The sequence below is a fragment of the Macaca fascicularis genome, chromosome 10 (genome assembly GCF_037993035.2).
Source record: "Macaca fascicularis isolate 582-1 chromosome 10, T2T-MFA8v1.1".
Classification (NCBI taxonomy): Eukaryota; Metazoa; Chordata; class Mammalia; order Primates; family Cercopithecidae; genus Macaca; species Macaca fascicularis.
Genome location: NC_088384.1, coordinates 99764219 through 99790817, shown reverse-complemented (window position 1 = coordinate 99790817; position 26599 = coordinate 99764219). Strand labels below are relative to the sequence as shown.

The 26599-nt window shown below is 48.4% G+C and overlaps 1 protein-coding gene across 3 annotated transcripts in view; it reads right to left on the bottom strand.

The window, feature by feature from the left end:
- Positions 1–26599, bottom strand: part of MYBL2 (MYB proto-oncogene like 2) — a 52971-nt gene that overhangs the window by 7630 nt on the left and 18742 nt on the right. For 2 of the 3 annotated variants that reach the window (XM_005569048.5, XM_005569049.5), the window contains 5 exons: positions 25095–25315; positions 17844–18006; positions 10402–10689; positions 6962–7375; positions 3662–3801 (listed from right to left, as the gene is read on the bottom strand). In XM_005569048.5, the coding sequence (XP_005569105.1) occupies positions 3662–3801; positions 6962–7375; positions 10402–10689; positions 17844–18006; positions 25095–25315 (1226 nt within the window). The remainder of the gene's footprint in view (positions 1–3661; positions 3802–6961; positions 7376–10401; positions 10690–17843; positions 18007–25094; positions 25316–26599) is intronic. The other variant, XM_074005387.1, reaches the window with a different exon arrangement.

Here is a 26599-nt window from a genome sequence, read left to right as displayed (position 1 = left end):
AGGCACCTCACACCCCAGAGCACCAGGGCTGGCGATATGCGGCAGGGCCAGGCTGGCTGTGGGCAAATGTCAGCTCTGAAGGAAGCTACCAGGTTCCACAAACATGAGCCCTTGTGCTAGTATGTGACCCTAGTCACCTGGAGATGCCACCATGGCTGACTCTCATGGCATAACCAAGGCACTTAGAGGATGAGAGAAAAGCCCAGGTAGCCAGGGACTCAGGTCATGAGGCCAACTCCTAGAGACAGCAGCCTGGGGCCTGGACGCCTCCACTTCCCGCAACTGGCCAGCCACTCCATGGGGGGATAAAAAAACTAGTACAAGTGCAGACCATTCTTTTCTTCCTTCCTCAGGACCTAGAGATCAGGCAGGGATCCACAGTTTCTTCCCAAACCCTTGTTATTCCCCCATCTGGGACACACAGAGATCCCCCTCTGTAAGGAAGAGCGAAGACAGGTAAGCACAGGTCAAATGTACACATCTTACAGTTCAAACCATAGCTCACAGGGGTGAATCTGAGCCACTCAAGCATCTCCATGGGACAATGGAGTTTCTGAGGAACATTAGAAAGTTCCAGAACCCCTCTAATTCGTGGCATCAACAAGGACTAAAAGCCCACACATGGCCAAAGGCGGTGGTTCACACCTGTAATCCTAACACTCTAGGATTAGTGTTAGGCTAACAGGAGAGGATCACTTGAGGCCAGGAGTTCAAGAACAGCCTGGGTAACACAGAGAGACTCCATCTCTACTAAAAATAAAAAAATCAGCCAGCCACGGTGGTGCTTGTAGTCCCAACTACTCCAGAGACTATGGGAGGAGGGCCACTCAAGCCCGGAATTCGAGGCTACAGTGAGCCATGATTACACCACTGCACTCCAGCCTAGGTGACTAAGAGAGACCTTGTCTCGGAAAAAAAAGAAAGAAAAAAGTGTATATACACACATTAGAAAACTCAGGGAGAGGCCGGGCCTGGTGACTCACCCCTGTAATGCCAGCATTTTAGGAGGCTGAGGCGGAAGGATTGCTTGAGTCCCAGAGTTCAAGACTAGCCTGGGCAACACAGTGAGACCCTGTCTCTCCAAAAAACAAGAAAATTAGCCAGGCATGGTGGTGCACACCTGAGGTCTCTGCTAGTTAGGAGGCTGAGGTGGGAGGATCGCTTGAGCCTGGGAGGTAGAAGCTACAGCGGGCCATGATCAGACCACTGCATTCAACCTTGGGGACAGAGCAAGACTATCTCAAAAAGAAACCTCAGGGAGGCAGGGAGGCTGACTTGAAAAGGGAATTCGAAAGATTGCTTGGAGATAAAACACGCAGCTCTGTACGTCAGAGAACTCAGCAAGTTAGAAACCACAGACAACCAAACTGGTGAATCAGAAAACAATCCCATCATGTTCTTGGCAGATTAAGGATATGGCTCAAGATGGCGAAGAGGAGTATGAAGACGAAAAAGACACAGATCAATCCAGCCTATATAGGAAGGAATTCGTAAGGTAGGAGAAGGGGCAGACAGGAAAAGAAAAACTAAAGAAATAAACACTTCCTCAGCTCAAGGTTTGAATCTTTAGTCTGATATGAAAGCCAGGGAGGAAAAAAATAGAGAAATAACCACACCACCATACAGCCTGGCAAATTTGAGGGATAACTAAAGAGACTCTCTACAAAAGAATAACAGCTGGATTACAGCTCACTCCTATAACACCAGCACTTTGGGAGGCCAAGGCAGGCCTTGAGTTAGAGACCAGCCTGGCCAACATGGTGAAACCCCATCTCTACAAAAAAAATAGAAAAATTAGCAAAAACTATAAAAATTAGAATTCACCAGCAGGCCCACACTACATGGTTAAAGGATGGCCTTCAGAAGGAATAAGATGGACATATGGATCTAAAGAGGAATGAACACTGGAGATGCTTCTTCCTATAGAAAAAAGGAGTTGGAGGGAGGCAGCAAATGAGGCCACATGGATAAGAAAGAAAGGGAGAGAGAGAAGTATCAATGCCTTTGTAGTGACAGCATCTCTGTTTAAGGGCTTAGATCCAAAGTCCAGGATTCTGGTTTGAATGGACAATCATTTATCATGAAACCTATCTAAGTCACACTTCAGATCAACTCTTTAGAGATGGATTTCTTTTCTCTTTCTTTAACAACAACAACAACAACAAAAACTAGAAAGAGGGTCACGCTCTGTCACCTAGGCTGGAGTGCAGTAGTCAACCATAGCTCACTGCAGCTTCAAACTCCTGGGCTCAAGCAATCCTCCCACTTCAGCCTCCCGAGTAGCTGGGACTACAGGCACACACCACCATGTCCAGCTAATTAAAAAAATTTTTTTTGGTTGGGAGCGGTGGCTCACACATGTAATCCCAGCACTTTGGGAAGCCGAGGTGGGTGGATCACATAGTCAGGAGTTTGAGACCAGCCTGACCAACATGGTGAAACCCTGTTTCTACTAAAAATACAAAAATTAGCCAGGTGTGGTGGCTCACACCTGTAATCCCAGCTACTCAGGAGGCTGAGGCAGGAGAACCACTTGAACCTGGGAGGCAGAGGTTGCAGTGAGCTGAGATTGCGTCACTGCCCTCCAGCCTGGGTGACAAAGCAAGACTCCATCTCAAAAATAAATAAAAATTTTCTTTTTCTTTTTTTTGGATAGACAGTGTCTCCCTATATTGCCCAGACTGTTCTTAAACCCCTAGTCTCAAGTGATCCTCCCACCTCAGCCTCCCAAGTGCTGGGATTACAAGTGTGAGCCACTGAGCCGGACTTTGGAGAATGATTTCTGACTAAGGGAGTCACAGATCTTTTCCTGAAATTATATCATTATCAGGGCTAAAATTCCTGAGCTGACTTCTGAATCACAAAATAATGATTTCCTCCTCCAGCTAATGTATCAAGCAGGGGAATAGTTAAGCAACTCTCTCTACCTGGAATTTAGAATCATGATGACTCGAGGAAGTCAATTTATTGTAAAAGCACTTCCATAAAAGCAGGCTGTCGAGCAACGTGCACAGGCTTCCAGACAGAAAACGCCGTGCTCCGTAAGCTCAGAGGAGAGGAATGCAGCCTCCAGTCCAGATGGAGGGACTGGGGCACTTCCGCCTTGCACATAAGGCTGCTCAAACACAGAGAATTTGCACTTGAAACCTTAGGAAGGGGAAGAGATTATGTTTTTCAGGCTAATATGGACTCTGTCTGTTCCTGAGACAGAAAATTATCAAATGAGGGCCAAGTGCAGTAGCTCACGCCTGTAATCCCAGCGTTTTGGGAGGCTGTGGCAGGATCACTTTAAGGCCAGTTCAAAACCAGCCCAGATAAAGTAGCAAGACCTCACCTCTTAAAAAATTTTATTAGATGAGCATGGTGGCATGCACCTAGCGTCCCAGCTACTCAGGAGGCTGAGGCAGGAGGATCACAAAAAAGGAAACTATCAAATTAAAAAATAACAAATGAGGAAAAGCACAGGTGGAGCCCCAGACTATACTGACAAAAATGATAAATCGTGGTGGCCAGAAAGGAGAGGCCTTTCTTCAAACAGTCTCCAGTGTTATTCCAAGGGTGTCCCCTCCCACTGTTCTACCAGCTTGAGTGGTCCTCAAGCCCACGGTCTCATGTTGCTGAGGGAGAGGACGGCGAAGGTGGGGGGCATTACAGCACTCACGCAGCATGTTTCTGGTGCAGGGGTGTCTTGTCCCGGTGCAGTGGTGTGGTGACCACCACCTTCTGGCTACACACTGGGGTGGATGTCAGCGAGGGGCTCTCCAGCTCCAATGTGTCCTGTTTGTTCCAGAAGTTCAGAAACTGCCGAAGAAGAGAGAGGGAACAAGACAAAATGATCACCTGCATGTGGATTCCTGAGACCTCAGGGGGTCATGGGTAGAGATCCTTGAGCTCCTCCCCCAAAACGTCTGCTCTCTGATACTGAGGTCCCCTCCTGACCATCAGACACCAGAGAACAAAGACTGGGACAGATCGATACCAGGTGCCCACCAAGCAGGTTCACACAGGCCGCTGGGGTTCCGTCACCCTAATCCTAGCTTTTGCCATCTCTACTCAAGTGCCATGACGCAGTTAAGGCACAGGAAGCCAACTGCGGGAGAGCGGCTCCTTCTCAGAAGAAATAAAACTAGCTCTGAACTGACCTGTGAAGGTGCAAGGCATGTGACAGTTGTAGTGATCCTGGTGGTGGGGGGTTATCATTTAGAAGGCACCTTCTCTTGCCAGTGCTAAGCACTTCACACAAATAATTTAGTTCCCACAAATCCTGAGACATAGGCACTATTACTATCTCCCTTTTACAGGTAAGAAAACCAAAGCTTAGAGAAGTTTTGAGTCTTGCACTGAATGCTAGAGGTGAGACTCAAATCTAGACATAAGTCAGCATCCATTCTTTGAAGCACCACCCTCTCTTCCCTCCCTGCCCTGAAGATGCTGTAATAGAGAGCCATCTGCAACCCTCAGGGTCACCACTCTAAATGGGGTCTCTGGCGTAGGGCGGCCACCATGCTCCATCATCCTGAGCTGCCCAAATAGTAGCTCAGGGACCCTGCCTTCCTTCTCCAGCCAGCAGCCCTCACTTGCAGCATGTTACAGACTGACCTGTGTCTCCCTCAAATTTACATCCTCAAGTCCCAACTCTCAGCACCTCAGAATGGGACTATATTAATACTTGGAGATAAGGCCTTTAAAGCGGTTAGTTAGGGCAGGCGCAGTGGCTCACGCCTGTAATCCCAGGACTGTGGGAGGCAGAGGCAGGTGGATCACCTGAGGTCAGGCATTCGAGACCAGCCTGGCCAACATGGTGAAACTCCGACTCTACTAAAAATACAAAAATTAGCCAGGCATGGTGGTGGGCCCTGTAATCCCAGTTACTCGAGAGGCTGAAGCAGGAGAATTGCTTGAACCCAGGAGGCACAAGTTGCAGTGAGCTGAGACTGCACTACTGCACCCTGGACAACAGAGCAAGACTCCCTCTCAAAAAAATAAATAAATAAATAAAGTGGTAAGTTATAGTCTGGTCAACATGGTAAAACTCCATGGTGGCAGGCACCTGTAATCCCAGCTACTCGGGAGGCTGAGGTGGGAGAACTGTTTGAACCTGGGAGATGCAGGCTGCAATGAGCTGAGATCATGCCACTGCACTCCAGCCTGAGCAACAGAGCAAGACTACATCTCAAAAAATAAAAATAAAAAATAAAGTGGTAAGTTAAAATAAAGTCAATAGAGGCTGGGCGCGGTGGCTCAGGCCTGTAATCCCTGCATTTTGGGAGGCCAAGGCGGGTGGATCACTTGAGGTCAGGAGTTCGAGACCAGTCTGGCCAACATGGTGAAATCCCATCTCTACTAAAACAACAACAACAACAAATAGCTGGGCATGGTGGCCCATGCCTGTAATCCCAGCTACTCAGGAGCCTGAGGCAGGAAAATTACTTGAACCTGGGAGGTGGAGGTTGCAGTAAGCTGTGATCATGCCACCGCACTCCAGCCTCCGGCCTGGACAATAGAACAAGACTCCATCTCAAAAAATAAAAATAGCCGGGCGCGGTGGCTCAAGCCTGTAATCCCAGCACTTTGGGAGGCCGAGACGGGCGGATCACGAGGTCGGGAGATCGAGACCATCCTGGCTAACACGGTGAAACCCCGTCTCTACTAAAAAAATACAAAAAACTAGCCGGGCGAGGTGGTGGGCGCCTGTAGTCCCAGCTACTCGGGAGGCTGAGGCAGGAGAATGGCGTGAACCCGGGAGGCGGAGCTTGCAGTGAGCTGAGATCCGGCCACTGCACTCCAGCCTGGGCGACAGAGCGAGACTCCGTCTCAAAAAAATAAAAAAATAAAAAAATAAAAATAAAAAAATAAAGTCATTAGAGTGGGCCTTAATCCAATAACTGGTATCCTTATAAGATTATAAAATAAGAGGTTTTAAAAGAAAAAATAATAGATTAGGACACAGGCGACCACGTGAAAACACAGGAGGAGCCAGCATCTACAAGCCAAGGAGAGAGGCCTCAGAAGAAACCAATGATGCTTAATTTCTGTTGTCAAATCCACCGAGTCTGTGGTACTATGTTAAGCAGCTGGAGCAAACCAACATGGGACTCTCTCAAAATGCCACTAGCCATCCTGACCCATGATGACAGGGTTGCCTCCTGCACCGGGCCACCTCAGGGCCTCGCTCTCACCCACAGCCTCACGGGAAGAACAGACCTAATGACAGCCAAAGCCCGAGGTTATACCTACGCCCACCAAGGCCCTGCACCACCCCCCACGACTCCACACATCCTCTCTGCCCTTCCTTTTCTGTGCCTTTGGTCAAGGTGCTCAAGAACCAGCCCAGATACCTCTCTGCAGAAGGCCAGGTGCCCCCCATGACCTCTGTCTCGGAGAGACTCTTGGCATCCATCCCGGCTCCCGAAGCTCTGTGTGTTACTAAAAGGGCACCCAGGGGCAACACCCAGGACAGTGAGTTCTCAGTGACTTCGCAATTGCTATCACATGGCACTTCCCACACTCTATTCTGGTTCATTACAAGCTCATTCCCAGCACTGGCTATCCCAGCTCTTCCCAGCACCAGGCAGGGCCAGTCAGTGCTGGGGACAACCCATCATCTTCATCTTTGCTCCCCAGGGCTGGCAAGTCTGCTACGAAATAGGTTCCACAAATGGAATGAACAAACATGACAGTTCTCTTCCTCTCCTTCATTACCCAGCTACCAGCATCCTCCTTCTCCTCCTGGCAGTCTTCCTGGACTCGCCCAGACTAGATACACATATGCAGCACCATAAGCCTTCTCCTTCATCCTGATTATCACATTTTCTGGGTCTTTTTCAGTTAACTGGTCTTCCTACCAGAGCGTAAGCTGCATGAGGACAGAGCCAGGTCTGGTTTTGCTCACCCTTGCCCCAGCACTGAACACTAGGTGTCTGTACCAACCCAGTAAGCTGCCACAGTGGGGTCCACGCACCTGGGAGGGCGAGAAGGGCAAGGTCTTAACAGGTGTGCTCTTGGGCGTGAGGCTGTTACAGGAATCCAGGAAGGACAGACTGGTGCTATTCTCAGTGACAGGGGACAGGGCCACACGCCTCTTCCTCTGCCGCTTGAGCACCGAGGGCGGCGTGCCAATGCCAGAGCCCCCGACTTCAGTGCTGGGGGAAATGGGGATCAGCTCCCCCCGGCTGCTCCGGCTCAGGTCTGAGATGGTGTGGCCATCCAGGCGGTACTCGGTCACGCTGGGCACTGGGGCAGCAGGCTGGCGGGGTGGCAGGACCTGCTGCTGCTGTGACGCTTGCAGCTGCACTAGGCTGTTGTTGATACTGTCCTCTGCAGATGGCTCCTCAGGGAGGTCAAATTTACTCAGGTCGCACCAAGCGTCGGGGTCCTGCCCAGGGAGGGAAGTTAGGAATTGCAATTACTATGCTCTTAATACAAGAGGACTTGTTCATTAAAGGAAATATGTAAGTGTCAAGTATGATCCCACAGCTCAGGATCAATCATTAATATTTCATGCATTTCCTCAAAGTTTTCTATGACTATACATCTATATTTTCATAGATTCTTTTTTCCTTTAAAGAGACAGGGTCTCACTCTGTTGCCTACGCTGGAGGATAGTAGCACAATCACAGCTCACTGCAGGCTTAAACTCCTGGGTTCAAGCGATCCTCCCGCCTCAGCCTCCCAAGTAGCTGGGACTATACAGGCATGTACCACCATTCTTGGCTAATTTTTTATCTTTCTTTTTTTTTGAGACAGAGTCTCACTCTGTTGCCCAGGCTGTGGTGCAATGGTGCAATCTCGGCTCACTGCAACCTTCGCCTCAGCCTCCTGAGTAGCTGGGACTACTGGCATGTGCCATCACGCCCACCTAATTTTTGTACTTTTAGTAGAGACAGGGTTTCACCATATTAGCTAGGCTGGTCTCGAACTCCTGACCTCAGGTGATCTGACAGTCCCGGCCTCCCCAAGTGCTGGGATGACAGGTGTGAGCCACTGCACCCAGTTTCAGCTGATTTTTTAAAAGATTTTTTACAGAGACTGTGTTCCGCTACGTTACCCAGGCTGGTCTCAAATTCCTGGGCTCATGTGATCCTCTCACCTCAGCCTCCCAAAGTGCTGGGATTATAGGCATGAACCACAGTACCCAGCCTGCAGATATTTTTTATAGAACGAAATATAGAGCAGTGAATGGGATGTCACTCATCATTGATGCCTCCTTGGGGCAGCTCACAAAAGTTGTTTCCAATCCCCACAATTCTGCCACGGAAGCATTACTTTCCCTTTCACACCAAGGAAGCTGAGCTAAGGGGATTTGGTCTTCCCGAAGTTACTCAGCTGCTAGAACAAGCCTGTGAGTCACTACAGGTTTTCCCTCCTTTACCCAGTAAATCACAGCACAAACCAAAAGGCTTCTGGTCTTTGGGTTCTGGTCTCTGAGGGGACCCAGATGCTAATGCCGAGTTCTGGTTCCCAGGACTTGCAGGAGCCTGGGGCAATTCACTCCTAAGGATGGAGGCCAGCTGGGGGCAGGACCGACCTCAGGCCCACACCCCAACCTCAGGGAGGCCCCAGTACATCCTACAAGGACCACTCAAGTGGACGAAGCAGAGGAAGGAAGACAGGATTTCCACATATGCAGTAACTCCCCCAACAGGCGCTGAAGGTCATCGTGGAAACAGCCTGAGCTCTGAGCCGGACGGACAGCAGGGCCTGACTCCTGTTCCTGGAGGTCACCAGCTATGTAAAACTCTCCTAACCTCTCTGAGTGTGGGGTGCTCTCACTGTTGATGAGTCCACTACCCACCTCACAGGTTGTTAAAGACCAACTAAAGCCGGGCGCGGTGGCTCACGCCTGTAATCCCAGCACTTTGGGAGGCTGAGGCGGGCAGATCACGAGGTCAGGAGATCGAGACCATCCTGGCTAACACGCTGAAACCCCGTCTCTACTAAAAAATACAAAAAATTAGCCGGGCGTGGTGGCAGGCGCCTGTAGTCCCAGCTACTTGGGACGATGAGGCAGGAGAATGACGTGAACCCAGGAGGCGGAGCTTGCAGTGAGCTGAGATCACACCACTGCACTCTAGCCTGGGCGACACAGCAAGGCTCCATCTCAAAAAGAAAAGACCAACGAAGAGCCCACACATTAGGTAGCAAGTGGTGGGCCTGGCAAGTGGCAAGCACTCAAATCTTAGGTACTGTAATTACTCACTAAGCACTGGCTCTGGCAATCAGTGGGTGCTCAATACAGGCGAGCTGTGCCTGCAAGCAAAAGAAAACAGAACAGTCTAGGGTAAAGGGAGGTGATGCTGTGGTATAAACAGTGTGCCAGGCATAGAGGGGCGGAGTCTCCTCTCAACACTCCCCTCAGAGCTCGGGCGAGGGATGGTGCCCAGTGCTTGCTTCAGAGCTGTGCTGAGAATCCATGAATGTGCTAGTGCCTCTCAAACTCCTCTGACAATCCCTGGAGGTGGGAGCACCACAGAGCCTGTAGCTGGGTCCAGTCCCAGTCACTGGGGTCAAGAGGTGAGACCTAGAGTGAAAGAGGGCCTGAGTAGATGGCCCTCCAACCCTTCATCAAGTAGTAGCAGGAGCACAGCACGGCAGTCAAGACCACCAAGTGTACTTGCTGTGCAACCATGGGTATACTACTTGACCTCTCTGAGTCTCAGTCTCACCTACAAAACAGAAATGACACGCCTCACAGGATAACACGCAGACTGTATATTAAGCTGACCCTGGCAGTAGGATGTTCTAGGACGGAAGACACCTGAGTGGGAAGGCGAACATGGACCCCCATACTGGACTCCGCACCCCAGTGACCAGGCCTCTGGTCTTTCACCTCCCAAAACCCGCTCTACACGGCAGGCCTGGCTGATGCAGTCAGAAGCTGGGGTGTCACACTAAGAAGCCCTCCTCAAAGGACACAACCCCACAGCCAACACAGTAACCACAACACGGGCTCAATGGCTGCCCCACCCTGAGTAACCAGAACCCACTCCACTCCAAGACCAGCACCAAGCCTTGGCACTTCCTGGGCTCCTCTTCAGGGAGGCCCAACCATGTGTGATGCCACAAATACCACGCTGTCCTGTGCTGTCACCTGCAGTCAACCTTTAGGACTCAGTGCAGTGCCACCTCCTCTGGGCAGCCTTCCCACCCTGCCCTGTGCCATACATAGAGGTCAGATGCCACCACAAATTCCTGCTGCACACACCAGGAGTTCCCCAAAGACAGGGACTGTATGGTGATGACCCTGGTGTCCCCAGCCCTTCGGTTAGGGCTGGGCACTCAGCATCAAGTCAGTAACTGTTAGCAGGGAGATGGAATGAGCAAAAGGATGTGGGCCCACGAGAGAAGCACTTCCTGCTAGGGGTGTTCTGTGCCTACTGTGAAATGTTGTGACCAACATACCGACTCAATCAAGTCCAGGGCTTCAGAGAGGCTAGACCCCACAGCAGGGATGAGGAGGTTGGCTGCCTCCACCACCCACTTGTAGGGCAGACTCATTTCCGGTGGGGAGCCTTCCTGGTCCTCACGCTTCGGAAATTCCTCCAAGGGCTCGGGTGTTCGTACTGCGTCCAGATCTTTAGGGATGGGCTCCTGCTCCTTTGAAGTGGTGGCTGCTGCAGGTTCCTCCTCACTGCTTTCCTCCTCCTTTATGGTAGGAGGGACAGAGGGCCAGTTGGTCAGAAGACTTCCCTGAAAGACACAAGAGTACACCATTTGGATTTCGCTGAGATATAGACTCTATAGTAATTTCTAGCTAAAACTTACACAACCTGAATCTAAGAAGGAAACTCTGATGAACCCAAATAGAGAAACATTCTACAAAATAATTACCCATACCATATACTTCAAAAATGTCAATATCATGAGACTAAGAAAGGCGGACTAAAGGGATAGGACAACTAAATGCAATGTCTGGTCCTAGACTGCATCATGGGCAGGGAAAAATGGAATATAAACTGTAGATAAACATCCTGAATTAAGCTTAAATTCCCTGGATTGAATATAACTTTACTGTGGTTATGTAAGCAAATGGCCTTATTCTTAGGAAACTATGCTACATAACTAACTCTCAAATGGCTCAGATGAAAGTAGTAGTACACAGAGGTTGGGTGCAGTGGCTCACGCCTGTAATCCCAGCACTTTGGGAGGCCGAAGTGGGTGGATCACCTGAGGTCAAGAGTTCGAGATCAGCCTGGCCAACATGGTGAAACTCTGTCTCTACTAAAAATACAAAAAAAATTAGCCAGGCGTGGTGGCACGCACCTGTAATCCCAGCTACTTGGAGGCTGAGGCAGGAGAATCACTTGAACCTGGGAGGCGGAGGTTGCAGTGAGCTGAGATCATGCCATTGCACTCCGGCCTAGGTAACAAGAGCAAAACTCGGTCTCAAAAAAAATTAAAAATTTAATTTTTAAAGCTTAAATAAACATTAAAAATTAAAGGACCAGGTACAGTGGCTTATGCCTGTAACCCTAGCACTTTGGGAGGCTGAGGCAAGTGGATCCCTTGAGCTCATGAGCTCAAGGTTGCAATGGGCTATGATCACACCACTGCCCTCCAGCCTGGGCAACATAGAAGAGTCTAATAAAAAAAAAAAGGGTAGGGGATGGGGCTGGGTGCAGTGGCTCACATCCATAATCCCAGAACTCTGAAAGGCTCAGGCAAGAGGATCCCTTGAGTTCAAGAGTTGAAGGTTGCAGTGAGCTATGATCACACCACTGCACTACAGCCTGGGGTACAGAGCAAGACCCTGTCTCATTTAAAAAAAAAAAAAAGGCCAAGCATGGTGGCTCACACCTGTAATCCCAACACTTCAGGAGATCAAGACGGGCGGATCATGAGGTCGAGAGATTAAGACCATCCTGGCTAACATGGTGAAACCCTGTCTCTAAAAATACAAAAAATTAGCTGGGCGTGGTGGCACATGCCTGTAGTCCTAGCTACTCGGGAGGCTGAGGCAGGAGAATCGCTTGAACCCAGGAGGCGAAGGTTGCAGTGAGCTGCGATTGCACCACTGCACTCCAGCCTGTGCGACAGAGTGAGAGTCCATCTCCAAAAAAAAAAAAAAAAACGCTGGGTGCGGTAGCTCATGCCTGTAATCCCAGCACTTTGGGAGGCCATGGCAGACAGATCCTTGAGCCCAGGAGTTCAAGACCACCTGGGCAACATAGGGAAACCCCATCTCTATAAAACCAACAAACAAAAAAAAAGTGAATTTTGCTGTATGTAAATTATACCTTTATAAAATAAAGAAATAAAAAAGCTAGCAAACTGGGAAAAAATAGTTACTACATGATAAAGGAGTAACACCCTTAATATACAAATAAAATGTACAAATCAATAACAAGACCAAAAAAAAAAAAAAAAGGCAACCAAGCCAAATAACAAACTAAGGGGTAATTTGTTACTCAACCTCATTAATAGTAAACGAAATGAAAACCAAAACAATGAATCAAAACATCATGTTGTACACCATAAACATGTGCAATTTTTTTGTTGTTTTTTGAGACAGAGTCTTGTTGTCACCCAGGCTGGTGTGCAGAGGCACACTTTCAGCTCACTGCAACCTCTGCCTCCCAGGTTCAAGTCATTCTCATGCCTCAGCCTCCTGAGCAGCTGGGACTACAGAAGTGCACCACCACACCCGGTTAATTTTTTATATTTTTAGTAGAGATGGGGTTTCACCATATTGACCATCCTAGCCTCAAGTGATCCGCCCACTTCAGCCTCCCAAAGTGCTGGGAATACAGGCATGAGCCACCGCGCCTGGTCAATATATGCAATTTATTTGTCAATTATATCTTAATAAAGCTGGAAAAAAAAACTCATCAACTCCAAAGTAATTCAATCAAAATAAGAACATGATAATGCATCTGTTGCTCATTAAAACTGGCAAAGTTTTTTTTATATAACCATAGCTGGTATTGACAATGAGGCTGGAAACAAGCAGTCCCATATACTGCTGATAGCAGAATTAAACAGTACAATCCCTTTGGCAGCAATTCAGCAACGCTTATGAAAACTTCAAATGTCCACACTATTTTACCCAACCATTCCACATTATAAAATCAACCGGCCGGGCGCAGTGGCTCACACCTGTAATCCCAGCACTTTGGGAGGCCGAGGCGGGAGGATCACGAGGTCAAGAGACCGAGACCATCGTGGCCAACATGGTGAAACCCCTCTCTCTACTAAAAAACACAAAAATTAGCTGAGCATGTGGTGCATGCCTGTAATCCCAGCTACTTGGGAGGCTGAGGCAGCAGAATGACTTGAACCCAGGAGACGGAGGTTGCAGTGAGCTGAGATCGTGCCACTGCACTCTAGCCTGGCGACAGAGCAAGACTCTGTCTTTAAAAAAAAAAAAAAAAAAAGACACATAGTTCAGCAAATGTACAAAGAAACTGAATGATGATGTTCATTATAGCATTGATGGAAATAGTTACAGATGTTCATCAATATAACGGTTAAATAAGATAGGGCAAATTCAGGAATGTTAGAGATCTGAATACACATAACAACATGGAAAGATATATTAACTAGAAAAATAAAGTTGTAAAACAGTAAGATATCATCTAATTTTAGGCCCAGCACTGTGGCTCACGCCTGTAATCCGAGTACTTTGGGAGGTCAAGGCAGGCAGATCACCTGAGGAGTTTGAGACCAGACTGATCAACATGGAGACACCCCAAGTAGCCAGGTGTGGTGGCACATGCTTATAATCCCAGCTACTCGACAGGCTGAGGCAGGAGAATTGCTTGAACCCGGGAGGCAGAGGTTGGGGTGAGCCAAGATCACGCCATTGCACTCCAGCCTGGGCAACAAGAGCAAAACTCCGTCTCAAAAAAAAAAAAAAAAAAGTTGAGATGAGCGGGCTCAGCCTTCTGCATTGCCTAATTCTATAAAGTTGTTAAGTTTCTGCAATGATCACGCATTACTTCTGAAGCAGAGGAACCAATTTTACAATGACAAGCACTGACCAATGCGTGAGGGAAGTTGGGGGTGGTCCCTACATGAATTAACAAGCAAAATTCTTCTGGCAGCAATCTAACAAAATGTATTAAGAGGTTTTTGTTCTTTTTTTTTTTTTTTTCTTTTTAAAGACAGAGTCTTGCTGTCACCCAGGCTGGAGTGCAGTGGTGTGAACTCTGCTCACTGCAACCTCCGCCACACCAGTTCAACTTATTCTCAATTATTGTGCCTCAGCCTCCCGAGTAGCTGGGATTACAAGCCTGTGCCACCACACCCCCCTCAGCCTCCCAAAGTGTGAGATTACAGGATTAAGCCACGATGCCTGGCCTGTTTGCTTTTTCAAAGACAGAGTCTCACTCTGTTGAAATCCTGGGCTCAAGTGAACTGCCTACCCCAGGCTCCGAGTAGCTGGAACTACAGGTGTGTGCCACCGCACCCAGCTACAGAGTCTCCCTATGTTGCCCAGGCTGCTCACCAACTCCTGGCCTCAAGGAATCCTCCCACCTTGGCCTCACAAAGTGCTGGGATTACAGGAATGAGCCACCATACTCAGCCAAAAGGGTTCCCCCAACCACCAAATATATCTGTCCATCTCCAGAAATTTCTCAAGAACTAACTGCAAAAAGAAGCAGTGATTTTATCTCTAATAACAAAAAACCAGTATATTCTTATCTTCATCAGTAAGAAACTAGTTAAATAAATAGCATACCAGAGAGAAGACGCTGGAGAGAAACGGGTAAGGCTGAAAGCAAAACAGGCCGGGCACGGTGGCTCATGCCTGCAATTTCATCACTTTGAGAGACCGAGGAGGGTGGATCACCCGAGGTCAGGAGTTCGAGAGCAGCCTGGCCAACATGGCAAAACTCCATCTCTACTAAAAATACAAAAATTTGCCAGGCGTGGTGGCAAATGCCTATAATCCCAGCTTCCCAGCTACTCAGGAGGCTGAAGCAGGAGAATCACTTGAACTCGGGAGGTGGAGGTTGCAGCAAGCGGAGATGGCACCACTGCATTCCAGCCTGGGCAAGAGCAAGACTCTGTCTCAAACAAAACAAAAAACCCAAAAACTGACCTCTTGTGCTCAGGGTCATGGTCTAGGGCTTGGTCCCAGCCCAGCACAGCCAGCACTCCAGACACTCAAAGTGTCAGGGGACAAAAGTCAAGTCAATAACGGGCTTTCAGCACAGTAGAGTTTTTAGAGATTAAAGATCTGTTCACTCTGTTCTATGCTGAAAGTCTTCTATGAGTCAGCTGATGCCCACTGTTTCTCTTTGTGGAACACAGACCTTTTCTTCAATCAGAAGTAAAAGATCAAAAGCATACTACTTAGATGTACAAGAAATTGTCAGAAGTAGACTCCTCTGGTTAAGAGATGCACAGGGAGTTGAAACTAGAAAAAGAAGTCATTTTACTTTTCATTTTATACCTTTCTCTACCATTTGAAAGTTACCCCATAGGTGAATTCGTATTAGGAAATCGAGAGATATTCTCTAAAATTGAAAAATCAAGAAATAGAGACAAAAACATAATATATCACTCTAGCAGGGCATTGTGGAAGAATTGTAGCTGTCAACAAGTTACCTCTACCCAGTAAGAAAAGGGAAAAAGATTTTTAAAAATTATTAAATAGTTCATACCATGACAGAAAAGATTAGAAAATAACAGAAGACAACTGTGTTACCTACCACATATCCAGCATCATCAAATCTTAATGTTCTGTCATGCTTGATTCAAATTTTTATTTTATTTAGGCCAGGCGCAGTGGCTCACACTTGTAATCTCAGCACTTTGGGAGGCTGAGGCGGGTGGATCACGAGGTCAGGAGATTGAGACCATCCTGGCCAACATGGTGAAACCCCGTCTCTACTAAAAATACAAAAAATTTGCTGGGCGTGGTGGCAGGGGCCTGTAGTCCCAGCTACTCGGGAGGTTGAGGCAGGAGAATGGCGTGAACCCACAAGGTAGAGCTTGCAGTGAGCCAAGATCACGACACTGCACTCCAGCCTGGGCGACACAATGAGACTCTGTCTCAAAAAAAAAAAAAAAAAAAAACAGAAAAAAGCCCCAGCTACTCAGGAGGCTGAGGCAGGAGAATGGAGAATGGTGTGAACCCGGGAGGCACAGCTTGCAGTGAGCCGAGATCGCACCACTGCACTCTAGCCTGGGTGACAGAGCAAGACTTCGTCTCAAAAAAAAAAAAAAAAAAAAAATTATTTATAGATAAAAGCTGGAATGAAGTGGCAGGATCTCGACTCACTGTAACCTCCGCCTCCCAGGCTCAGGTAATCCTCCCACTTCAGCCTCCCAAGTAGCTGGAACTACAGGTTCACACAATCATGCACAGCTAACTTTTTCTTACTTTTTATAGAAATGGGGTTTCGCCATGTTGCCAAGGCTGGTCTTAAACTCCAGGACTCAAGAGATCCATAGGCCTTGGCCTCCCAAAGTGCTGGGATTACAGATGTTAGCCACCACGCCCTGCCCAAATTTCTATTTTGAAAAATAACCTTTATAGTTTAAAAATATAAATAAAAACTTTGCTCTGGTGTATAGGACAGTGGATGTTAACGTAAGTATACACTGATTTCATTTTTAAAACTGCAAATGTAGCTGGGGCACAGTGGCTCACATCTGTAATGCCAGCACTTTGGGAGGCTGAGGTGGATGGATCATTTGAGGTCAGAAGTTTGAGACCAGATTGACCAACATGGTGAGACCCTGTCTCTAAGAATACAAAAATTAGCCAGGCATGGTGGTGCGCACCTGTAATCCCAGTTACTGAGGATGCTGAGTTAGCAGAATCGCTTGAACCTGGGAGGCGGAGGTTGCAGTGAGCTATCACATCACTGAACTCCAGCCTGAGTGACAGAGTGAGACTCCATCTCAAAAAAATAAATAAAAACTGCAAATGTAGTGCCAGGCATGGTGGCTCACATCTGTAATCCCAACACCTTGGGAGGCTAAGAGAGGTGGATCTCTTCAGGCTAGGAATTCAAAACCAGCCTGGCCAACATGGTGAAACCCCATCTCTACTAAAAATACAAAAATTAGCCAGGCATGGTGGTGCACGCCTGTAATCTCAGCTACTCAGGTTGCTGAGGCATGAGATCACTTGATCCCAGGAGACGGAGGTTGCAGTGAGCCAAGATCACACTCTGCACTCCAGCCTGGGCATCAGAGCAAGACTCTGTCTCAAAAACAAAACAAAACAAAACAAAAAAAACAGCCTGCAAATGTAATACGATATGATTTTAATTGTTAATTTCTAGAAAAGTCAAAATTATAGAGACAGAAAACAGATCACAGTGTAAGGAGCTAAGGACCAAAAAAAAGGCTGAGAAAAGAAGCACAGGGGAATTCTGGGGTGATGGGACTGTTCTATACCTTGATTGGGGCAGTGGTTACATGGCTGTACGCTTTGTCATAACTCAAAACTGTACATTAGAGTATATAAATTACAACTCAATAAATTTTTAAATTTTTTTTAATTAAAAAGATAGACACAGAGTTTCACCATGTTGCCTGAACCGGCCTCCAACTCCTGGGCTCAAGTAATCCGCCCTCCTCGGCCTCTCAACTTGCTGGGATTACAGGTGTGAGCCAACACACCCAGTCACATCTGATTTCTTTTTCTAATTGCAGACATGCTTTCAGTTTTAAAAAATTAAAATGAGCAACAGGTAAGAAGGCGGCCACCAGCAAGCAGACAAGTGCCAGTTATGTGCAGAAGTGTCACAAGACCCCAGAAGCACATGGCCCACTTTTAGACTCTGTGGCAGAAACTGACCAATAGCTGTGGACAAGGTGTTCAATGAGATGGTGTCAGATGAATGTGAAATCAAACCAAGCCAAAGGCTGAGCAGCTGTCTCACCTGGCCTTCCGTGGGCTGGGCACTCTGGAGGCCGTCCTTGTCCTCGAGCTCCAGCAGCAAGTACACGGGGGGCTTGCAGTCTTTGGACCCACTTAGGAAGCCTCCTGTGTCCACCTTCCTTTTGATGGTGGAGTTCCAGTGATTCTTCACAGCATTGTCTGTCCTGCAGGGGGCAGCAGGGGGCCTCTGAACCCCAGCTCTGGGGGTGGGGTGCCACCAGGCACATGTTCACTAACCTCCCTAAGCCAAGTTCCTGCTCCTGTAAATGAATCTTCCACTGGATGAACTCTAAGGTCTCTTTCAGCTCCAAGATTAAGTCTCACGAGTCTCTAGCCCTAATAATTTACAGAGCATTTCCACAGAGCTCTGTGAAATAAGCAACTGAATCATTCAGGCTATGGTAAAAACTATAAAACGACATCAGCTACTGTCAGGTTCAGGCTAAAAAAAAAAAAAAAAAAAATTATTTTATTTATTTTTTTTTGAGACGGAGTCTCGCTCTTTCCCCCAGGCTGGAGTGCAGTGGCACAATCTCAGTTCACTGCAAGCTCTGCCTCCCGGGTTCACGTCATTCTCCTGCCTCAGCCTCCCGAGTAGCTGGGACTACAGAAGCCCACCACCATGCCTGGCTAATTTTTTGTATTTTTAGTAGAGATGGGGTTTCACTGTGCTAGCCAGGATGGTCTCGATCTCCTGACCTCGTGATCCACCCACCTTGGCCTCCCAAAGTGCTGGGATTACAAGTGTGAGCCACCGCGCCCGGACAAAAAAAATTTTTTAATTAAAATAAAAAATAATGGCCGAGCGCGGTGGCTCACCAGGCCTGTGATTTTTGTAAAAATACAAAATTAGCTAGGCATGGTAGCACATACCTGTAATCCCAGCTATTTGGGAGGCTGAGGCAGGAGAATCGCTTGAACCCAGGAAGCGAAGGTTGTGGTGAGCCAAGACCGTGCCATTGCACTCCAGCCTGGGAACAAAAGTCAAACTCCATCTCAAAAAAAAAAATAAAAATAATAATAAAAATAAAATATATATATATATAAAAATACCAGGAACAGTGGCTCACGTCTATAATCCCAGCACTTTGGGAGGTGCTGGGCACCTGTAATCCTAGCTACTTGGGAGGCTGAGGCATGAGAATCGCTTAAATCCGGGAGGCGGACATCGCGATGAGCCGAGATTGCACCACTGCACTCCAGCCTGGGCAACAGAGTGAGACTCCATCTCAAAAATAAATTAAAAAAAAATAAAAATGTAAAAAAAAAATTTAAAATTTTTTTTAAATTATAAAACTAAAAATATGTGCTTGGAGCTCTCACCCCCTTCCCTGCCCACTTCGAATGTGTAGAAACCATAAGCAAACACTGTCTGCTCATTTCCATTGAGTCTCACGCTGACCTCAGATGCAAGCCCTGTTCACTTCCCACAGACTGGTAAGTGGCCAAAGAGGGCAGAAGGCCCACTACTGTTCACCTCCCTGAGCCTTGTTTTCTTTATCTGGAAAGTCAGAAGACTACGTCATACTCTGTCATTCACTGAAGATTCAGTAGACACATCTACAGTAGAACAGTAGCATAAAGCACAGAGTAGGTTAGTAAAGAAACAACGTGTAGTAATAAAGGCATAGAGGAATACAGAAGGATGGGGTAGTACCACAAAAGTGTATAGAGGTATAGTAGTGAGAAGCAAGCGGCAAGTCAGGCGCAGTGGCTCACGCCTATAATCCCAGCACTTTGGGAGGCTGAGGCAGGTGGATCACCTAAGGTCAGGAGCTCGAAACCAGCCTGGCCAACATGGTGAAATCCCATCTCTACTAAAAATGCAAAGGTACTATGCTTACACACAGTAGGCACTACCTTCTTTGGAGTGCCAAGCAGAATGCTCTTCCCTTGAAAAGTGAACAGAGGCCGGGCGCGGTGGCTCACGCCTGTAATCCCAGCACTTTGGAAGGCCGAGACGGGCGGATCACAAGGTCAGGAGATCGAGACCATCCTGGCTAACACGGTGAAACCCCGTCTCCACTAAAAAATACAAAAAAATAGCCGGGCGAGGTGGCAGGCGCCTATAGTCCCAGCTACTCGGGAGGCTGAGGCAGGAGAATGGCGTAAACCCAGGAGGTGGAGCTTGCAGTGAGCTGATATTCGGCCACTGCACTCCAGCCTGGGCAACAGAGCGAGACTCCGTCTCAAAAAAAAAAAAAAAAAAAAGAAAAGTGAACAGAGGCCGGGCGCGGTGGCTCACGCCTGTAATCCCAGCACTTTGGAAGGCCGAGACGGGCGGATCACAAGGTCAGGAGATCGAGACCATCCTGGCTAACACGGTGAAACCCCGTCTCCACTAAAAATACAAAAAATTAGCCAGGCGTGGTAGCGGGCGCCTGTAGTCCCAGCTACTCGGGAGGCTGAGGCAGGAGAATGGCGTGAACCCAGGAGGTGGAGCTTGCAGTGAGCCAAGATCACGCCACTGCATTCCAGCCTGGGTGACAGAGCAAGACTCCGTCTCAAAAAAAAAAAAAAAAAAAAGAAGAAAAGTGAACAGAAAGTAACAGCTTGACTGAGCACCCAGTCTAAGAGGATATCCTCGGATCATTTGCACTCTAAGCCTTCAGGGACACAATGCTCACCAGGCAAAGGTGTGGGGTAAGGGGTGCTCCTAGTGCTTTACCCAGATCCTCTGTCCCTATAGCGCATCCAATCCCCCAGCTGACGGACATGCTGCCAACGGCTTCTACTATGACTTTATCTGCATAACAGCCCTTGGAAGCAGATCACCTGAGGTCATGAGTTCAAGACCAGCCTGGCCAACATGGTGAAACCCCGTCTCTACTAAAAATACAAAAATTAGCCAGGCGTGGTGGTGCATGCCTGTAATCCCAGCTACTCAGGAGGCTGAAGCAGGAGAATCGCTTGAACCTGGGAGGCAGAGTTTGCAGTGAGCTGAGATCATGCCACTGCACTCCAGCCTAGCAACAGAGCAAGACTCCCTCTCAAAATAAAAGAAAGAAAAAAAAACAGCCCTTGGAAGGCACAACCAAAGGTGCCCCAGGAGTCCCCCAGCCCATGTATACGTGTGCCCTCCTCACACGTACATGCCTTGCATATATACACATGAATACACACACCACTTAGCCTTATAGCAGGCCAAAGCTGGATTTTCCAGACCCCATCTCTTGCTTGGCCCTTTCCCTACTTTTCTCCACTCCTTCCCTCACAGGTGAAAACCTTTCCAAGAGATCCCATGTACCTGAAACTCTGAGTCACAGGTTCTGCTTCCAGGGAACCTGACCCAAAACACCTCCCCAGCCCTCCCACTCCCCAAGACCAGAGTCTGGGGTGCCCCAAGCTATAGTGAGACTCATTCTTTTGCTCACATATAAAAAGCACCCACTGTGTGCCAGGCATTATTGTAGGCACTGAGGATCCATCGGTAAATAAAGACAGGTGGCTGCCACTGACAGTTGAATCTAGCAGGGGAGATGAATGTTATCTCCAGCTAAAACTGGGGTACACACTACTCCACAGACAGGTGTGGGCACAACACAGAAGTCACTGGGGACCAACTACAGTCTGGGAGAACAGATAAAACTTCTCTGAAGAAATAGCGCCCCCACTGAGAATTGAAGGATAAGAACACATTAGCTACACAATAGGCACAAGCGGGAGTGCACTGCAGGCCGACAGAGTAGCACTAGGAGCTGTCAGAAGACCTCAGGGTTCGAGGGACTGAAAGGAGGCAAAGCAGCTAAAACCAAGTGAGCTCAAGTGACAGTGGATCAAAGTGAGGCTGGGGGCAGCTGTGAGCCAAACATGCCATGTGGGGAAAGAAGCCAAAGTTTCCAACCCAAGTGTAAGGGGAAGCCCCAGAAAGATGACACATTCAGGTTTGGGCTTTGAAAAGGGATCATTTCAGACTTTGGGGAAAACACACGATCTGGCATTTTCTCTCCCTGCCAGGACCACACTGCCATGACAAGAAAAAGAATTCAAAATAAAGCAAGGCAAAAATTCACAAGGACAAAGAGAAACAGGTAGAAGACAGCCACTAGTAAGAGATTTTTTACAAGTTTTCAGAAGATGGAAAACAGGGGAACAATATCCAGCTTAGGGCCAGGTGCGGTGGCTCACACCTGTAATCCCAGCACTTTGGGAGGCCCAAGGCAGGCAGATCACCTGAGGTCAGGAGCTTGTGATTAGCCTGGCCAAGATGGCGAAACCTCATCTCTACTAAAAATACAAAAATTAGTCAGGTGTGGTGGCAGGCGCCTGTAATCCCAGCTACTCAGGAGGCTGAGGCAGGAGAATCACTGGAACCCGGGAGGCAGAGGTTGTAGTGAGCTGAGATCATGCCACTGCACTCCAGCCTGGGCGGTAAGAGCGAAACTCGGACAAAAAAAAAAAAAAAAAAGGCCGGGCGTGGTGGCTCACGCCTGTAATCCCAGCACTTTGGGAGGCCGAGGTGGGCGGATCACAAGGTCAGGAGATCGAGACCATGGTGAAACCCCGTCTCTACTAAAAATAGAAAAAATTAGCCGGGCGCAGGGGCGGGCGCCTGTAGTCCCAGCTACTCGGGAGGCTGAGGCAGGAGAATGGCGTGAACCCGGGAGGCGGAGCTTGCAGTGAGCCGAGATTGCGCCACTGCACTCCAGCCTGGGCGACAGAGCGAGACTCCGTCTCAAAAAAAAAAACACCAAAAAAATATATATATATACTGACAGAGAAGCTAGCTATTGAAACCACAAAATAAGAATAGGGTGCCAGGCCAGGTGTGGTGGCTCATGCCTATAATCCCAGCACTTTGGGACCAGCCTGGGCAACACAGGGAGATCCTGCCCCTACAAAAAATTTTAAAACTAGTTGGGTATGCTGGCAGGCACTTGTAGTCCCAGGTCCTTGGGAGGCTGAGGCAGAAGGATTGCTTGAGCTCAGGAGGTTGAGGCTGCAATGAGCCACACACCTGTACTCCAGCTTGGGTGACAGAGTGAGAACCCTGTTTCAAAAAGAGACTGGGCATAGTGGCTCATGCCTGTAATCCCAACAATTTGGGAGGCTGAGGTGGGCAGGAGGTCAGGAGTTCGAGACCAGCCTGGCCAACATGGTGAAACTTCGTCTCTACTAAAAATACAAAAATTAGGCAGGCATGGTGGTGCGCACCTGTAGTCCCAGCTACTTGGGAGGCTGAACCAGGAGAATCATTTCAACCTGGGAGGCAGAGTTTGCAGTGAGGCTGGATCACGCCACTGCACTCCAGCTTGGGTGACAGAGTGAGATGAAAAAAAAACAAACCAGCCCTTGCAAGGCACAACCAAAGATGCCCCAGGAGTTCCCTGACCCATGTACACACGCGCCCGCCTCACACGTACATGCCTTGCATGTATACACATGAATACACACATCCCTTGGCCTTATAGCAGGCCAAAGCTGGATTTTCCAAGACCCCATCCCTTGCTTGGCCCTTTCCCTACTTTTCTCCACTCCTTCCCTCACAGGTGAAAACCTTTCCAAGAGATCCCATGCACCTGAAACTCTGAGGCTGGGTGTTAGAGTGCCAGAAAAGGGAGGAGCCCTTGGAAAGTAAAATTTTTAGTGAAAGTAACTTCAAATTAAGGGTTAGAAGATAAGAAATCTTCCAGAAAATGAAGCAAAAGAGATGAAAAACCAGAGAAAAGATCATGGAATGCTTTCAGCATTTAGGAAAAAAGAAATTTTTTTTTTTTTTGAGACAGTCTCGCTCTGTCGCCCAGGCTGGAATGCAGTGATGTGATCTCGGCTCACTGCAACCTCCGCCTCCCAGGTTCAAGCAATTCTCCTGCCTCAGCCTCCCAAGTAGCTGGGATTACAGGCCCACCACCACACCCAGCTAATTTTTTGTATTTTTAGTAGAGATGAGGCTTCACCATGTTGGCCAGGCTGGTCTCGAACTCCTGACCTCAAGTGATCCACCCGCCTCAGCCACCCAAAGTGCTGGGATTACAGGAATAAGCCACCATGCCCGACCATAAACATTATTATTTTAATAACTATAATACATTATTGGAGCAATAGGGACATATGGGGAATGGGAAAGCCTAAGAAAGCTAATCTCCCATAGCAGAGGATCAATATGTAAACTGGCACATCATTTACAGAGATAGTGATAAAGAACTCAAAAAGATGAGTCTGTTTTAGTAGAGTGAGTTAACAGAGTGGTGACAAAGACTGATGTTTTTCATTACAAACCTTTTAAGAAAAAAAAAACCTTTTAGCAGATTATAGTACTATCTGATTTTTGACTATTTTCTTTTTTTTTTTTTTTTTTTTGAGACAGAGTCTGGCTCTGTCGCCCAGGCTGCAGTACAGTGGCGCGATCTCAGCTCACTGCAAGCTCCACCTCCCGGGTTCACACCATTCTCCTGCCTCAGCCTCCCGAGTAGCTGGGACTACAGGCGCCCGCCACCATACCCGGCTAATTTTTTGTGTTTTTTAGTAGAGACGGGGTTTCACCGTGTTAGCCAGGATGGTCTCGATCTCCTGACCTCATGATCCACCTGCCTCAGCCTCCCCAAAGTGCTGGGATTACAGGCGTGAGCCACTGCGCTCAGCCTGACCATTTTCTTCTTCTTTTTTTTTTTTTTGAGATGGAGTCTCGCTCTGTAGCCCAGGCTGGAGTGCAGTGGCCGGATCTCAGCTCACTGCAAGCTCCGCCTCCCGGGTTTACGCCATTCTCCTGCCTCAGCCTCCCGAGTAGCTGGGACTATAGGCGCCGGCCACCTCGCCCGGCTAGTTTTTTGTATTTTTAGTAGAGACGGGGTTTCATCGTGTTAGCCAGGATGGTCTCGATCTCCTGACCTCGTGATCCGCCCGTCTCGGCCTCCCAAAGTGCTGGGATTACATATTTTCTTCTTAAAGAAAGCCCATCTACTCCACATCTCAAGTCTATTCTGTGTTAGAAGAAACTGAAGTCGAAGAGAAGAGGCTAACCAAGAAGACACAGTGAGCTGGGAACTGGATGAGAACTAGACTCCAGGGTTCTCACTTTCTTGCTGAGGCCTCCCTTATCACCATCTGTTCTTTTAAGCTGACAGAAGACAGGGCCTTCCTGGGGAACCACCCTTCCTCCCGACTATGCATGCCTCTGGGAGTCCTGAAGCCGAGGCTGGGTGTTAGAGAACAAGAGCATAGGACCACAGTACCCACCAAGGAACCCTCCTCCATCAGAAACATGGGCCTGGCCTCCTGAGAACCTGCCCCAACCCCCAAGAAGACAGCTTACCTCCCTGGCAACATCTTGGCAATCTCAGCCCAGCGGTTGCCCAGCACCTTGTGGGCCTCGCAGATAATGCGGTCCTCCTCCTCGGTCCAGCAAGACTTCTTCACCTCAGGGTTGAGGTGGTTGTGCCAGCGTTCACGGCACTGCTTCCCCAGCCGGCCCTTCAGGTGCTTGGCAATCAGTGTCCACTGCTTTGTGCCGTACTTCTTAACCAGCTCGATGACCTTGGAGAAAAGCCTCTGGGTAGCCAGTTGCACCAGCCCCTCCCTCGCCCTTCACATCCACCTGAGCCTTGCCACGGCCCTGGGAGGTGCCACCTACCACATCCCCTCAGGCAACACGGAGCGGGTGGCAGGGGATGCCCCGCAGTATGACTCTGTGTAGCCCATAAGTCCTACCTGAGGATCTGACCACACCCCTCTCATTTACTGCCTGGAATAAATCTAGGTCAAGAATGCCAGCGACTCTTTCTAGAGCAGAGATCAAGCCGGGGTAAACAAAGGCACCAGAGTCCTGCTTCCCTCTTCAGGGCTCAACCCAATAAGCTAAGTATAAAAGAGCAGAGGGATGAGGAGGAACAACCACAAGGGTCCAAACTAAAGGTGGGAAATAGACTTTCCCACCCCGGCCATGCCCCAGGCTGCCACAAGACCTCCCAGCACTTCTGTGGAAATTGGGAGGGCACAGGCTGAGCCATGGTAGCAGGCATGGCGGGCTGACCTAGCTGGACCTGAGTCCCCACCTGCCCTCAGTCAGGCTTCCTAGCTCAGGACACAAACCACAACATACTCAGCCACAAGAGCCAGGCCACGCCCCGCCTATACAACAGACACACACATTCTCGTGTGCACACAGGCCACAAGAAACTGGGAAGAGTGGATGCTTCTTTTGGCAAAGATTTTGGTGAATAAATATTTGACTTCATTTCTGTATGGTTTAAATTTTTATAGCAACCACATATCACTTTGTTTTTTGTTTTTGTTTTTTTAAAGATTTTATGTTTTTACTTTATTTTCATTTTTTGAGATGAAGTTTTGCTCTTGTTGCCCAGGCTGGAATGCAATGGCACAATCTTGGCTCACCACAACCTCCGCCTCCCAGGTTCAAGCGATTCTCCTGCCTCAGCCTTCCAAGTAGCTGGGATTACAGGCATGCGCCACCACACCCGGCTAATTTTGTACTTTTAGTAGAGACGGGGTCTCTCCATGTCGGTCAGGCTGGTCTTGAACTCCCGACCTGAGGTGATCCGCCTGACTCGGCCTCCCAACGTGCTGGGATTATAGGCATGAGCCACCGCGCCCAGCCCAATTTTATGTTTTTACTTTTTTAGAGACAGGGTCTCACTGGTGTGCAGGGGGGCGATCTCAGCTCACTGCAACCTCTGCATCCCAGGTTCAAGCGATTCTCCAGCCTCAGCCTCCCAAGTAGCTGGGATTCAGGTACACCACCACACCTTGCTAATTTTTGTATTTTTTGGTAGATGGGGTTTCATCATATTGGCCAGGCTG